Below are 16,344 nucleotides of genomic sequence, written 5' to 3' on the forward strand. Positions count from 1 at the left end.
TACATGAATGCCTCCCTTAATGATGCAATTTTGTCGAGTATATTCTGTACTTTGGTGACCACCTCTTAAAGCATGAAAAAAAAACGACAACGTAAAATAATTTCAAGACTTTTTATTTTTTAACAAGAAACCACATTTTCAGACCAGTCTTTTTTAGCATTTGAGCTCACAAAGAGGACATACACACTTTCTTTCAAAGTTAAACGGGCTGTTTTACAAGTAACTTTAAATTTGGTCAGTTTTTTTCTTACAAGAAAACACTTTTTCAAAGCACTCTTGAAAAGTTCAACAGTTTGTAACTTTAAATTTGATCAGTTTTCTTTCTTATTCTCATGATTCGATCAAAGTTTCTGTATTCTTCTTCACTGACTGACTCGTCCCATAAACCTTGTTCTTGCCAACTTTTCACCAACTCCTGTTTCTCCTTGGTTGTAAGTTTTGGAGGCTCTTCATTTAATCCAAACTGCCTCCACGCACTAATAGAAAATATTCACATTTAATTTTTTACACAAGTGGGTAAATGCATGCTTGGACTGTAAATGAAAATATATCCTTGAAATGATACATTGTCCCTAAAACTATTAGTAAAGTGCAGAGAAAGCAAAAAAATACACTTTATGCAAACAGGTGTATGCAAATCTTACATCAAAAAACAACTTTTTTGTATAATTTTATAAAGGTATGTCCAACATGAAGCAACAAAATACAGTGAATAGCATTTTTACTCTATTTATTTATTTTACGGCTCTGATTGTAAATTCTATTGATAAAGTTCAACTAGAAAACAACTTTTATGTATAAATCTATAATAAAATACTTATGACAAGCTGTAATACAATTGCTTCACACCTGGTCAAGTCTCTTTTGAGCATATTCTTCCTGCGAGTTGCCCTTAGCTTTAGAATATACTGGTACAACTTTGGTTGGCGCTTTCTCCACCTCATTAACCTAGTAAAGACTTTTAGCATTAGAATTTTGCACAAATGTAATTCGTTAAAAAATCTGATTAAGTATATCAACAAAATTAGTTCATGAATTATAGAGGAATTTATAAACCTATTAGTAGAGGGTTTTTTAACTGGGGGTCCACAGAGCGTTTTTAGGGAGTTCTCAAAGTTTGCAGAATGATTAATTGGTGTAATATATTACCTGTTTTTTATGGACTTTTAAGGTGAATGTGTCTTTTTTTCTATTTTAAGAGTTTTTACCTTGGCTCGTTGTTGCATCATTCACAGGGAACCATTCCCTCCCCCTCAAATCATATTTCGTCTAAGTTTTACAAAAGCTTATAATTTGAAATGAGCCTTTAAACTTTTGGTGTTATGCTTGTATTTAAAAGATTTACAATATAGAAAAAGTTCTTAAAAGCCGTATTCAAATAGCTAAAACAGAGCAGATTATGATCCGGCCTATAATCCCTGTTTTGCATGTTTTATTTAATATTACATGAAAATGTCACTTCACATTTTAACAAGACAAATTAACTTAAAAAATAATTTCAAGTCAGTGCGTCTGCAACGGGTAAACAATGTACCATGAATATGACTATTTTGTATTTGAAAAATGTTTAAATGTGAAAAGATTTAAAGTGAGTCTACGGTTAGACAGTTAAAATACTAGTCTTTAAGATTGTATATGAAAGTGACTGTTGGATCCGGCCCGCCGCCTATGAAGAAAGGGAAGTTACTCGAAACTGCATTAAAGCATATGTTTGACTAACACTATTGCACGTTTTCTATGATTTTCTTGTCTGCTTAACTTTGATCACTGATAAGGATGCACCACTGATAATGTTACATCTATGAAATAGTAAACATAAAAGTTCCACTAGACCTGCACCTCTAGAAAATGAATATGCACCCAGTTATCCCATATGTTATAATAGCGGAATGCACTTTTGACCTTAGTTGTACCCGGTCCCCCCATTTTTTTTCGACTGTTCATCTGCGATATCTGACATACTTTCCAGACTGGTGTCTGGGTTCAAGTGCACCCGCAATCTTTTTTAACAGACCAGGCCTGTATTCCTAAAATGAATATGCACCCAGTGTGGGTTCGCTATTAAAGATCTCGCCGAGATTTGTCATACTTTCCAGAACGGAGAATTAGACCAACTTTTCCATTGACTATCATACAGTCATTGATTTTAATATTTATTGTTAAAATTTTGCTTGTTGGGCTATATGCTACGTTTTTGCTGTTTGCAATTTAAAATATTCCTTCGTATTGGACAAGTAATTTTTACAACTTTGTTTGATCTTATAACTGGACTATCAAAAACACAATCAGCAATTCCTTACTTGTGTCTGCTCATTCGACGTTTCCTCCAAATAATGTCGTGCTTATGAGCTTCTATACTGTTATCACTGGATACAGGACGATCCCCTATTTCAAGCCTATCCAAATCTTCTTCAATTAATGGTAAACTTGGGTTGAAGGGAAATATATACTCTGGTCTGATAAAGTCCAGGCATTTATTGTCAATTTCCGATAACAAGGAATTGTTAAACTTGTTGACTTTTCGTTCATTTGGGACAAAAGGTAAACCCGCGATGTAATTTCCAGGAAGAGTTACATGGTTATTATCTCTTGGAGTGGTAACGTTTCCGAAAGTTGACAAACTTTTTTGGCAGGCAATAATTGGTCTACTTGCAGTTTTTAATGAAAGCAACCTAAACATGTTACTTAACCCCGACATATCTACATTCTATGCAACACACAACAATTTGAAAGGGATTGTTACACAAAATGTTGTCCAGCGCTCAAATTGCTAAAGTCGTGTAACTTAAAAGGTCGTTATCAAAAGTATTTAAAGTTTTTATTCAAATACAAATTGCACTGCGGGTTAACCAATGTGTTTTTGCATATCAATGCAGTAAAGTGTAAACAAAACCAATATTCATTTTCAATTGTAATTAATCATTTCCAACAAACGTTTATGAAATTAAAGTCACAAAAAAATCCCCTATTAGGAGATTAAAAACAATTTTTTCGTAATTTCATTTTCCTCTTCAAATGAACTTAACATTTTCGTGGTTGCTCGTTTTACTAAACACCTGTCCTACAGTCTCTGCAAATAGAAGTTATTATTATTCATTGCTGCTTTATTCAGGGCTTAATCGCCTTGCAGTAAGGACTGACATGACAGTTCTCGTGTATACTATACTTTCCTAAAACCATTATCATTGTCCAACTTTCATTCCGTGATGAGAATTGATCCGGAAATCTGTCAAGGTAAATAGTCTAATTGCTCAACACAACATACGAATAAGTTGCATTTCCGTTAAATCCCGTGCTTACACTTTGGCGTCACATTTGGCCCGGGGAAAGGTATTGCTTATGTGTATTTTCAATGTTAAAATTATAAGGTATTTCTTCAGTAATTATTCAGTGCTTTTTTCTGTGATAGAATAAACTTGAAAAGAACAATACGAAAGAGCTGACACCAAATAACGACCTTCTAGAATTTAGATTGATGGTCAAAAAGAAGGTCTAGATAGGGCTAATAGGAGGTCGATAAAGTTTGCCTGTCTGATAGCTGAGAGACAGGATATAAAGCGGGTAGGCCTGGTAGGCGGCCTACCAGAAAAAAAGATTTAGCTATTGCAACAGGGGATTATAATTGCACACCATTTATCCGATGTCACAAAAATTAAAACTGAGCAAACTTCCACGACAGCAGCACAAACATGCCATAAAATATAACATTGAAATAGTTGGGTGTTTTTATCGCTCTTGCGTCGAACGGCTATTAGCGCAAAAAAAGATAAGTTGGTTACACTGCTGACTACCACAGCAGGACGCACACGTAGAAGTAGAGTTTTCTGAAGTGTAATAACATGTGAAGAGGTATTTCAATTGGTATACAAGTAATGGTTATAATTTGCCAAGATGTAGACTTTTTAGCCATGAAAAACTGGAATTAGCATCAATCTTTCATTTGCTACTCTGTATAAGCATCTATGTTTTCTAAATCTCTCCTTATGAAAGGCCTGGATAAAAGTTAACTAGTTTGAAATAACCCCTACAAGAACAGTTTACTGTTATGACCTAATGTATGGCATCTTTTATAAAATAAAAAATATATAGATTGCATAGTTTATTAAAATTGCAAGAAATTAATCAAATTACAAATATATTCATGTTAAGGCCTAAAACTAAAACAGAACAAGTAATTAAAACAACACAAAATGTTTAGAATATAGTTATTAAGGTCTTCTTTTCATCAAATCAAGTGCAGGAATGAAACTATTTATAAAATAGAAATATAAAAGATACTTTTAAAATTCACATTTAATCAAAAATAACTTTAGAAATAGTTCCGACATAAAAAATAAGTTAGCACTAAATATGGAGCACCTGTACAAATTAATAGAAAACATAAAATCACAAATTAGGTGGCAGAGTTACAATTTTGAACTTGGCACATTTGGTTTTTCTTTGTGAACTTCATCGAAAAACTTAATCAGTCCTTGGTTAAGAAGGTCAGGTTTCTCTTGATTGGTCCAGTGACTGCATCTCTCAATGTGGAGCCTTTGCAGGTTGTCAATCAAATTTTCCATGCCATGAGAATATTCTGGCTTGAGCACCATGTCGTGTGAAGCTGTAACCATCAGCGATGGAATTGAGATTTTTCTGGCATGAACAGGTCTTAACCAGTTCCAGTTATTTTCGTAGTTTCTGTACCAGTTTAGTCCACCCCTGAAGCCTGATTTCTTGAACTGTTGGACATAGTAGTCTAGGTCATTTTCGCTTAAAAGTGCACTCCGCTGAATGTTATCAGGAGCTCCAACAAATAAACCTCCTCTCTCTCTTACATTACTTGTAGAAGTCGAGTTCTTTTTACCACTTGATCCCTTTTTAGGCACACCTTGCATCATAATGTTGATGGCTTTTTTGATGTCCTGCTCAAATTCCCTTTCTGCAACCCCAGGCTCTTGAAAGTAAAGCTGGTAGTCAAACACACCCGGATTTTTTTGCATGCTCACCATTGGATTCTGCTTTGGATTAATCTTGAAAAACGGAGTGTTGACTCCGACTACAGCTCTAAATCTGTGTGGAAACATGAGAGCCAAATTCCAGGCTAGAGAGCCACCCCAATCATGGCCAACAACAGTTGCCATTGGAATGCCAATTGTGTTTAAGAGATCAATTATATCGCCGCATAATTTTTGGTGTGTGTAATCATCAACCGGATATGGACAGCTTGTGTCGCCATAACCTCTTTGGTCTGGGACAATGACTCTATAACCTGCGCAAGCAAGAGCAGGTATCTGATGTCTCCAACCATACCAAGTATCAGGAAAGCCGTGCAATAAAACAATAGCAGGCCCTTGGCCAACATCAATGTAATGCATTTTTACTGAAGTGTTGATTTGGGCAAAGCAGTGTGGTACTTTGTCAGGGTTGCATGCAGGTGGGTAGAGGGGGTCTTCTTTGCTGTAGGTCATGTCCAGTCCTGTTAGTTCTTGGAGTTTAGTCAGTGCTGATGTTTCATCGGTTACTTTAATGCCTGTAATACCAAGATCTTCTGCTGCTTTTAAATTCAGGCCTATGTCGTCGAGAAATATGGTTTCTGATGGTTTTACACCCAACCTTTTGCAAGTGTAAGTGTAAATCTCACTCTCAGGCTTTCTGATTCGAAGTTTTGACGATTCAATAACATCATCAAAGTAGAATCTTAGAAGCTGCATAAACTTACTAACTGCAGACTTGTCTTCATTGTCAGGTAGCCAGTTATTAGTTAAAACACATGTAAGAATGCCATTTTTTCTTAGTTTCAAAGAGGCAGCTATCATACCAATATTGACAGAATCTGCGAACTTTGATCCATTCAATGATTTGTTGCCTGAAAATGTTTTAAACAAATCCCGTGTACTGAATTCCTTTGGCAGTTTTATATTTTCCTTTTCAGCTTTTTCAGACGCCTCCTTGTCAAACTTTTGGCAGAACTCAGGAAAAGTGTAGATACCGGTTTCAAGTTTGCAAAAGGCATTATTAGGAACTCCGCTGAGAAAAAGTTCTGGTAAAAAACGGTCTGGAAGCTTAAGATTTTTCGCATACAGAGCGATGGATTTCTGTGGCTGGGGTACAATGACACCACCAAAGTCAAACAGGACTGCTTTGACACTTTTTAACATGTTTTCGAATGAGGCTTCCTAGTTTTTGGGGTGTACAGGTTAAACTTTGGGTAATAGAACTACAAAAGTGACTGTACCTTGTGAAATATTAACGAACAGCTCAGCAAATTTTTAAAGCAAGTCATGCTGCTGAACAAACAGTTGCTTTGTGGGAAATACCCCGTTGTGCAACAAAACGAATTGCAGCAAACTTGGAATTGCAGCCAAGTCCTTGCTTAGTTGATTTTTTTGCAAAGTTTTACACGATTAAATTTATGCTTACCAGATAAAATTTTTTCATTGCTTTTGTCGTACAAACCGAGAAAACATAGGCAATCTACAGTATTTCTTTTCTGTAAACATAAAAAAACATTTTAAAATAAACCCGTTTCTTATAATTTTTAACTTTATGGTCTATTTCTTGTAATGACTTACATTTCACGCATTCGTTTTTTTGGTTACCTGTTGGAATAAAATTGCCATTAATCGGTGTGAAGATACGCGATAAAGGGCAGCCACAAAAAATGTGAAACTCACAACAAATTGGAAAATTTAGAACAACGTGAACGATTCTATGTTAGCGTTTTGCTACGGTAATTGTGCTAAACAGGTATTTTAATTTAACCTTGCAAACGCATAAACGCAATTGAATTGGCACTGTAAATTGCAAACTCTCACGCACTGAATGTATGAAGATACGTCCAAGGCATATTGCATTCTGCAATGAATTTAGCGCTTTTTTTTGTACAAATTTAAAGTCATAATCCAGATTGCAGTTTTAGAATATGGTTTTCTTATTTCTTGGAAGGTACGGTAATTTTGTAAACAAATTTATGTGCAAATTTATATATTTGTATGCAATCTTAAAAAATTGGACATTGGTTGATAAGACCTTCATCTAAATTTAATTTTAAATTTGCAAAGTATAGACATCACCCTGTATGAGAAGTATGTCAGATCTGATGCATTCTCGCTGGTGCCCGGCCAACAAAAATAAAATTAGAGTTAATGGGGTACACTGAAGGTCAGAAGTACCCCCACCTGGCTTGTGTAACATAAAGGAAATTAGGGGTCATATTTGATTTTTCCAGGATTGGTGTTAACTGAAAAAAAAACACTTACCATATTTTACAGTAAAATATCATTTCAAATTTTATATTATATTTAGCAGCCAATGCTTTTGCAAATACCAAGCACAGTGCACTGTTTTACTAACAAATTGTGCGCTTGTATTGCCTAGTTTAGGTGCTTAAGTGGAGGCAATTGTTGAGTAGGTTAAAGCTAAAAAATTAGCCTCATTTACCTTAATGAAAATATATTGAATTACTAAATTGTATTTTTTCTGTTGCAGCATTTTGGTACAATGACATTTACCTCCATATTTTAATTAACTGAATACGTGCTTGACGCAATGCAACTAGTATTTGGCTTTACCCTCTTTGGAGAATAAATACTACACCATGTCGCCATCAAGTGGTCATTCATCAACCTCAGGTGAACTATGGGGTTTTCCGCTAATGCCGAGCAAGGTCACGGTGGACATTCTGATGCCGACTGGGATTTATATTTCGGTTGATACAAACCGGGAATGTGGCTTGTTGGATTTGAAAAGCCAAGTTTGGGAGTTGGCGAGAGAACAACCGCTTTTCCAGCTGCTATCCGATCAAACGTCGTACATTTTTGTCGGGATTACGAAGGACGCAAAGCGTGAAGAGTTCTACGACGAACAGCGGCGAATCTGCGACATCCATCTTTTCCAACCTGTGATTAAACTGGTCGAGGCAGAAGGAAACCGCGAAGAAAAAATCCTCAAACGCTCGATTACGCAAGCCATCGGAATGTCAGTGAGCGACCTTGATAAAGCCAAAGATTCCGAAGTCGGAGATTTTCGTCGAAATATCGGCGCAATTTGCAAAATAGCGGTTGACCGTCGGAATGCATGGACAAATGCGCAAAAACTAATCAGCTGTTTTTACCCACCAAAATTAGAGTCATCGCCCAATTTACCCTTCCACACTTTTGAAAATCTACTCGGCAAGAATTCTGTTGTCATTCGAGTTTGGATTACGCAGAAAAATTCGTTTCAAACGCACAAATCGGTTTGTGTGCCGTACCTTGCAAAGCCGAGCAGCATTATTTCTGAAGTGCTGCGAAAGAAATCGCGTCCGCTTATGAAACAGCAAAACATGTCTTCCTCAGAAATGCAGCATATGTATGTACTTAAAATATACGGGCTCAATGAGTACTTGGTCGGGGATTATCCGATCAGTCAGTACAAGTACGTCCGCCAGTGCATTAACCGTGACGAATTACCAGACCTCGTGCTTGAAAATACTGAAGATGTAACCCAAACGATTCCTCAAGGCCAAGGATATATGCAGCCAAAAACGCCACAGTATAAGCATGAAGCAAGAAGCCAAAGTGTACTTCCAACCTACGCAGTCAGAAACAAGTTCCGGGTCTTAATTAGCTCAGGGAGCTATCTCAATGTCGGCGACAACCTTTACGTTTTCGTTAACATTTACCACGGGACAACTCCGCTTTGTCTGCCTCAAAAAACAGATGTGCTTGATAGTTCTGAAGCTCCAAAGTGGAACCAGTGGCTAGAGTTTGACATCCTTGTAAGCGACATACCACGAGGTGCAAAGATGTGCTTGTCCGTTTGCGGAGTAAGGCGCAAGAAAAACACAGAAGAACATTGGCCCCTATCGTGGGTCAACATACCCTTGTACAATTACGAAGGACATTTGGTGCAAGGAAAATCATCTGTCGGTTTATGGCACCCTCCTTGTCACATGGATGGCTTTCTCCACCCGATAGGAATCAGCGGATCAAATTTGTGCAAGGACATGCCTTGTTTGAAACTGGAATACGACTCGTTTGGCGCAGTTGTAAAGTTCACTGAAGATGTGGTGGACAACAATATGGGAGACTACACTGAGCTACAATACGGCCACGAATTGTCGAGGAATCTGGTTCCACCAATGCCATTAAACGGTGATCACAGCGCAAGCCAAGAGACAGTACTTCAACTGATAATGCCCCTTGTAAATCGTGACCCCCTTTATCCACTTGTGGATGAGGAGAAAAAAATGCTCTGGAAGAATCGTGGACTTTGTGCAACTATCCCTGACTCATTGCCCAAACTGCTGCAATCGGTTCAGTGGGGCGATAAAGAAGCAGTGAAAGATATGTACGCCCTGGTTCGAAAGTGGAAGCATATTTCTCCCGAGGTTGCGTTGGAGCTTTTAGACAGCAATTACCCAGATCCAGTGGTTCGACATTTTGCCACAAAATGCCTTGAAGTTGGTTTAACTGATGATGGCCTGTTGAAATACCTTCTCCAGTTAGTTACTGCTTTAAAGTTTGAAACTTACCTTGATAGTTCATTGTTCAGATTTCTTTTAACAAAATCTTTGAGCAACATGCGAATAGGCCACTATCTCTTTTGGCATCTAAAGTCTGAAATGCACAATGTACAGGTTTCTCTGCGTTTTGGGCTTTTCCTAGAAGCCTACTGCCGATCCTGTGGGCCTTATCTGGAGAAACTGGTCAGACAAGCGGAAATTGTTGAGAAACTTGTCAATGTGAATGCGTCACTTCAAAAAGATGACGCCATATCACATAAAACACTGCGCGATCACCTTGTAAAACCAGACTATGAAGAATTGCTACAAAATAATCTAAACCCACTTAACCCTGCTTGTGAGTTGGAGATCCTCTGTGTAGACATGTGCGAGGTGAAGTCTTCCGCCAAACGACCGATTATTCTTCAGTGGAAAAGCACCGGTGCTCTGTGCGACCAGCCGCCGTTGATTCACGGAATCCTCTTCAAAAATGGCGATGATCTTAGGCAAGACATGCTAACCTTACAAATTCTCCGAGTTATGGATGATATCTGGCAAAACGACAACCTTGATATGTGCATAACGCCTTACATGTGCATTTCAATGGGTCAAAACGTTGGAATGATCGAGATTGTTAGACCAGCCGAAACCATAATGAGTGTGCAGAAAAAAGGTGGAGTTGTGGGGTCGCTTCAGCTGAAATCAAGCACACTTCACCAGTGGCTAAAGGACAACAATCAAGGGGAGAAACAGTATCAGAAAGCTGTGTACAATTTCACGAGGTCCTGTGCTGGTTATTGCGTCGCTACCATGGTTCTCGGAATCGCCGACCGCCACAACGACAACATAATGATCAAGAAAAACGGCCAGATGTTCCACATCGACTTTGGCCACTTTCTCAACCACAAAAAGAAGAAGTACGGCATCTGTCGGAACCGTGTTCCGTTCGTCCTGCCCGGCGACTTTATGCGCATAATCTGTCGCGGCGCCACCTCGGACATCGCAAAAACTGACGACTACAAAAACTTTGAGAACCTATGTTGCCGAGCTTACCTATCGCTACGATCAAAAGCCTACGTTATCATCAACCTTCTTTCGATGATGCTGGGAGCCGGAATTCCGGAGCTGACGTGCTTTGACGATATCGAGTACGTCCGTACGTCGCTGGCGTTGGAGAAAACGAAGGCTGAAGCAGTCCAGTATTTCCTCGGATGTCTTGCGGCTGCCCAGAACAAGCAGTGGACCACAAAAGTTGACTGGGTTTGTCACGCCGTTCGTCACAGTGTGCGAAAGTAATTGTCACCCTTTACGTTTTTGGTTTTAAACCATGGCGACATTAAAATTTAGTTGTAGAAGAAGTTTGTGCCCTTCCTGATAAAAGGAACTTTGTGTGAATGTTGCAAACTAAAAAATAGATTTGTTTACCTAAAACTGTTAAAATTACCACTTTACTAATATTCTTACAATGCAAAAACAACTGGTTATGGATTAATGTTTCTTCTAGATCTATCTTCACAATGTTCAACCATATGTAATTTAGTTGTTATATGTACAGTAAAATTATGTTTTGTTAACCAGTAAGAAACTCACTTAGATAAGTGTTAACCAAGCAGTGATAAAGGGCATTTTAACAGGGTTTTGACCTTATCAGGTTTGCAACATGAATTTTTATGTACCCTTCTATTAGATAGGAGGAACACAAAATGTGAACCCTATCTTTTACAACTTTCGATTAAAAGCAATTTGTAAAAGTTGTCATGGGTTGTCAATTTTTAATGCAATTGTGACTTTTCTTAGTTGCTTTACTTTGTCGAATCATTTTTTTGTTGTTTCACAAAAAGTTTCAAATCATTTGATAAAATCGTTAGTTCCAAAAAAGTTCTGGAATTGTTTTTATTTCTTGGAACTACAGTTGTAAAAAGCCTAAACTGAAGTGTCACTTTTTCCTTTATTTGTTTCTTTTGTTATTTTTAGTTAAGAAAAAGAAAAAGCCTTGCTAAGATTATGTTAATTTCATTTCATGTGCGAAAACAACAAAAAAATCTTTGCTGGCAAGAGATAATACAGGGTTGCTAGTTGCTACAAATTTTGTGAATCTTCAAAAGTCTTTAAAAAACTTTTTTTTCTTTCAAAAAGTCTTCTGTTTTATGTCCAGCTTAAGGTATGTGTTTTAAAAGTGTTTAAAAAAATGTTTTTTAATGGTGTTGATCATGGCATTTATACTGTATTGCTTTTAAATAATATTCGAAAATCGTTAAGCAATCTAATTTTAGGTCTTTAAAGTTTTTGGATTTTTTTATAAAGGTGTGCGGCAACCGGCAACCATGTAAAATATTTTATTAGCAAATTTGTGGTACATTCAATAGCCCATTTAAAATGCATTGCAAGCAAAGGTTAATATCAATGTTAGCATTTTACTGATTTCTAGTGTGCCATGCAAAGTAATATTACTTGTGTTTCTCTTGTTAAACAAAGGTGGAAATATTTTATCATTGTTGCCCGTAAAGATGTGACTTTAAAAAGGTGTAAAATCCAGTAAAGAATTCGTATTTTATCACAGTATTGATTTTATCAAACCACGTGCTATATATACAACGTCCTGTCTTCGTTTTTTTATGCCAACTGTTAAACATTTTAGCTTTTATTTCGTGATTTTACCAAGCGTAATAAGGCGCTAGGCTTAATGTGGTACAACATTTATAAATACCTTACCTTTAAATTAAGAACCGCCTAGGCCCTTGACGAAATTAGTCGTAATGTCATGTTATTATCTACCCGGGAAATGATAATTACACGCCTACGCGTAATCATTATTCCTATACTTGTAACTGCGGACGTGATTTTAAATTGACTTGTATTCCGCACCATACAGACTTAGATACAAAAACAACGCTTTTTGGTGCGCGCAAATTGCTTCAAGTGTTGCAAAAACACACGTGTACATATTTTTCCATCTTCATTCAAAAGCGAATCTTTCTTTTTCTTTCTTGTTGCTTTTTGTCTGTCTGTGTACTGTGAAGCATTTGCGGCGCCCATCAAAATATCGACTGCATTTCAATTCGAACACAGGTTGGCTACGTTATATAACTGCATGGTTGCAACAAAATATTTTATTTTTTGAAAGTCTTTGGATTTCCTGAATTGATTTGCGTTTTGAAAAGTCATTGAAAAAACCGATGTTTCTCTAAAACTCTTTGAATAGTTTTGAATTCATTATCTTATGTGCAGCTTAAGTTATACGTTGGCAAAGTGCTTTTGTAAAACCAGTTTTTCAACTGTTTTTTTGTTTTATTTACCGTGCATTGTTTCATACTGTTTTTTTCGAATTATATTCAAAAACGTCAAGCGATCCAATTTCAGGTCTTTAAAACGTTAAAAACTCAGTAAAACCAAAAAACAATTGTATAAAAAGTCTTGGGGGAACACAGACTTAAATATGCGTTAATGTCGAACTTTTCCAACCTGTCTATCATGCATCTTGGCGTTTAGTATTCTGCCGCAGCGAAGTTTTGGCCTTGTATTGAGGGTTTTGGCGCTCCTTTTGAAGCAGAATTTTGCCAAAGCCCGCTGAGCGTTTTGTAGATATGTAAATCGTCCTTTGTCATCATTTTTTCGCAACGCTTCTCCTCAAATTGTACGAACTTTCAATAGTAGTACAGCTGTCAAAATTTAGCCAAAGGTTTCAAACAGTTTCCGATTTTTCGTTTTGCAATGCTTGATTGTTTTTTTCTACAGCTATATATTAAATTCAGCATTTGAAAATATCGCAAGTCTGCCAAACCAAAAGTCTTAAATTGCAAAACTAATTTTCTTCGGTATATTGTGTAGCATTTTTTTCACAGAGGTGCCCTTTCGAGTCGGTGTCTTCCAAAAAATGTTATTTTGTCGTTTTTTTTAGAGCAGTTGAGATTTTTTGTCGTTTGCCTTTCAAGGTACCGAACCCTATTGTTTCGCGCTCGCTGTCGTTTTTCCGTGTTTGTGACGTCATAATACGCTACAGTTTCATCCCGCGCCCCCTATTTTTAATGTGATGTCGTCACGTCATTTTTGCGCGCACTGGCGAATCTAGAAAATGTATCACGAAGTCTTGATGTATGTCGCCGTTAAAAATGATTTTTTATGATCATAAGTCAACTTTTTTAATTATAGTTTTAATATCTTGGTATTTATGCTTTAATTTTACTTTTCTTTACTAAATTTCTAAAATTTTAATGTAGTGTATTTTGTCACACGGCCTTTACACAGTGTTACCCAATATAAACGCCATAAAAACGCCACGTTTAAATTTTACTCACACAATTATGCGGGAAGTAATAAAAGTAGATTTGTGTTGGCCCAATTTCTACAAAACATTACTGTTTTGACCGTAGAAAAAAGTTTACTAACTCGCAAGTTTTACTTTTGTTAATATATTGTAGGAAAATGGCAATTGCGAAAAACTTGACTTTGCCGATTTTCTTGATCCGTTGAACTGGATTCGCCTTTGCTCTTTCGTCTTCAAACTTGCTTTTGCCTAAAGTCCTGGTACTTTTATTGCTCTTGGTATATCAGCTTTCGTGTGGTTCGCTTATTTCAGCATATTCTTTCGCCAAAACCGAAATACATTGCTATTATGTCGGTGTATATCCAATTGTGTGTGTCTTGGGGATACTGAAAAACCAGCATGATTCAGTATAGGCATTTTTCAAGTTTTTTTTATAGTATACAAATCGCGATAAAGCCATTGCAGACTATGGCTATCGGTATACTAATGATAAGTAAGCCGTAATCGTTGGTCAAAACGCAGCTTCAGAAGGGCTAGATTTCAGTTGTAAACACATATGCGTGTTCAGGTTTCATTTTTTCGAAGTAACTTGAAAATTTAGTTTCCTGTAGAAAGTCTAACCTCTATTCTTTCAAAAATTTAACAAAGGCTATAAATTTTGTCAATGATGAATAAACATTTTCTATCTTTAAGAAATCAGCAAAGATCGAACCAGTTGGAAAATAACGTCAAACTGTTTAAAGTCTAAGTACTTAAGTTTAATATAGGAGTTACCAGACAATAGCTTTTTGTTTGCACGGGAGAAATCCAAAAGCTGTAAAATATTATAGCTCCATAAAAAAGTTATGTTTATTTGCAATACTCGTAAAAGGTTTTCAATTCATGGCTTTTATCTGTATTGTACCAGGTAGTCAAGTGGGTGGGTATTTTGGAAACCACCAATGGATTTTTTGCCTAACAGTTTTTATGTAACCATTAAAAGCAAAACGTACTGGAAGTTCTTTTATTTTAGATATTTTAAAGCCAAAAGTTTGTTGATTTGCATAAAAATAAAACGAATAAGGTATAAAGAAGCTTTAAACTTCATGTGGCAATATTATAGAACAGAAAATAGTGTAGCGGAATCAGTCGAATGACAATAACGGTGCCTTATTTCTATCCTGTGTTATGGTATTCAGTTAAAAGGTAGAAAAATAAGGCCGATTGATTTTTGAACGCCCATGTAGGTTGGCACATAGCTGCGGTTTAAACACGTGTTTTAAATGCGGCTTGCATTCAGCCAGTCTGAACAGTTCCTTTCACACTGCTCTGGGAGTCACGCCTTGCCCACAACTGAATGGCATTCACAAAATCGCACACCCATCATATACGTCGTTTTCTTCGAAATCTGCATTTAAACAGTTGCAATGCCACTCGTTAAATGGAACACTGGTTTTGTGAATAACCTGGAAAAACAGTACTCCGAAAAGCAATTGTAGAGATCACAGTTGTTAAGATACATATGTATGTGTGTGTATCTTTTATCAATCTGAAAATATGAAGACAAAATAAACGATATAGAGTAGACATTGCGAATAATAAAAGGTTTAAAACAAAACGACGCATTTAAATTATAAATCGACAATGCATTTTGTTATAACGATATATAAATAAAAATGGTAAAAAATTCTAACTGCTGTCAACAATGCCTGTTAAAGGCGAAGTTTATGTCAAGTTTTGAATTGCGGCCAAATGTTTCATAAATTGCGGCCAATGTTTCACCATTTTCTGAAATATACAATTTCCACAGTCAACTGCTGCAAGTTTTGGCGTTTTCAAGTAGTAATAAAACCACGTCATGACAGATGCCTGCGTTTGTTCTGGGCTGACTGCGTTGTTTGATTTTCAATAAAATTGACATTAAAAAGTTATAAAAGCCAAGTTGTCCTGTTCATTTGGACTTTGAATCTACATGTCTGTATCTGTCCTTTGATCTAGCAGAGTCCTGTAATAAAATATACCTTCTTGGGCAGCAACCAGAATATTAACGCGACAATTAAACCACATAAAGCCAATGGCCTGGTATGTGTTTCCACAACAGAGTCTTTCCCTCCCCGCGAGAAACACATATTGCCGGCCATAAAAGTTCTAAATATGTAATGGCTTGAGAAACGCACGGTCTTAAAACTGTCATTATCAAGGCCTTTAAACTATTATTAGAAAGCTCTTAAAACTATTACGTTGAATGATTTCATGTTTTATAATTTAAGTATAAAGAGTTTAAGAGCCTGCTGCTGATTTTCGTTCAAAGCGGAGCGATCTCTAGCTATTGAAGTCAATGACCCTGTACATGTAGGCTATTTGCCCAAATCATATTGATAAAAGATCTCCACAAAACATCATGCTCCAATTCAACTTTAAAAGTTTTTAGTCGGGCGAATGTTTTTTAACTTGGCAAAAAAGTCAAGCTAACCGCTCGAGCCCGTTGCTTTCTTGCTGCACGAATCTTTTCACGCTGTTGTCACGAACAACCAACTTATCTATAGGTGTCACTTTTTAGGCAGTTGATTGACAGAATTAAGCAAATACTTTGGTTATTGATATTTCGCGCTAAATGCGAACAACCGAGATTTTC

General features: G+C 36.7%; 3 protein-coding genes across 3 annotated transcripts; 1 reads left to right on the forward strand and 2 right to left on the reverse strand.

The window, feature by feature from the left end:
• Window positions 1-103: 103 nt before the first annotated feature.
• LOC146157576 (uncharacterized) lies at window positions 104-2,727 on the reverse strand. The gene is made up of 3 exons (XM_083388377.1): window positions 2,301-2,727; window positions 850-948; window positions 104-476 (listed from the first exon to the last, which is right to left on the reverse strand). The coding sequence occupies exons 1-3, from the start codon at window positions 2,696-2,698 to the stop codon at window positions 302-304; spliced, it is 672 nt and encodes a 223-aa protein (XP_083244503.1). The 5' UTR covers window positions 2,699-2,727; the 3' UTR covers window positions 104-301.
• A 1,429-nt stretch (window positions 2,728-4,156) lies between these two features.
• On the reverse strand, window positions 4,157-6,212 carry LOC146157577 (bifunctional epoxide hydrolase 2-like). Its single transcript, XM_083387422.1, has one exon. It carries the CDS (start codon window positions 6,138-6,140, stop codon window positions 4,407-4,409), a length of 1,734 nt encoding a protein of 577 aa, XP_083243548.1. The 5' UTR covers window positions 6,141-6,212; the 3' UTR covers window positions 4,157-4,406.
• Window positions 6,213-7,477: 1,265 nt separating this feature from the next.
• On the forward strand, window positions 7,478-14,089 carry LOC146157578 (phosphatidylinositol 4,5-bisphosphate 3-kinase catalytic subunit alpha isoform-like). Its single transcript, XM_083387373.1, has one exon. The coding sequence runs from the start codon at window positions 7,580-7,582 to the stop codon at window positions 10,760-10,762; it is 3,183 nt and encodes a 1,060-aa protein (XP_083243499.1). The 5' UTR covers window positions 7,478-7,579; the 3' UTR covers window positions 10,763-14,089.
• The last annotated feature ends 2,255 nt before the right edge of the window (window positions 14,090-16,344 follow it).

This window comes from Ascidiella aspersa, chromosome 4 (assembly GCF_963924565.1).
Source record: "Ascidiella aspersa chromosome 4, kaAscAspe10.2, whole genome shotgun sequence".
Taxonomy (NCBI): Eukaryota; Metazoa; Chordata; class Ascidiacea; order Phlebobranchia; family Ascidiidae; genus Ascidiella; species Ascidiella aspersa.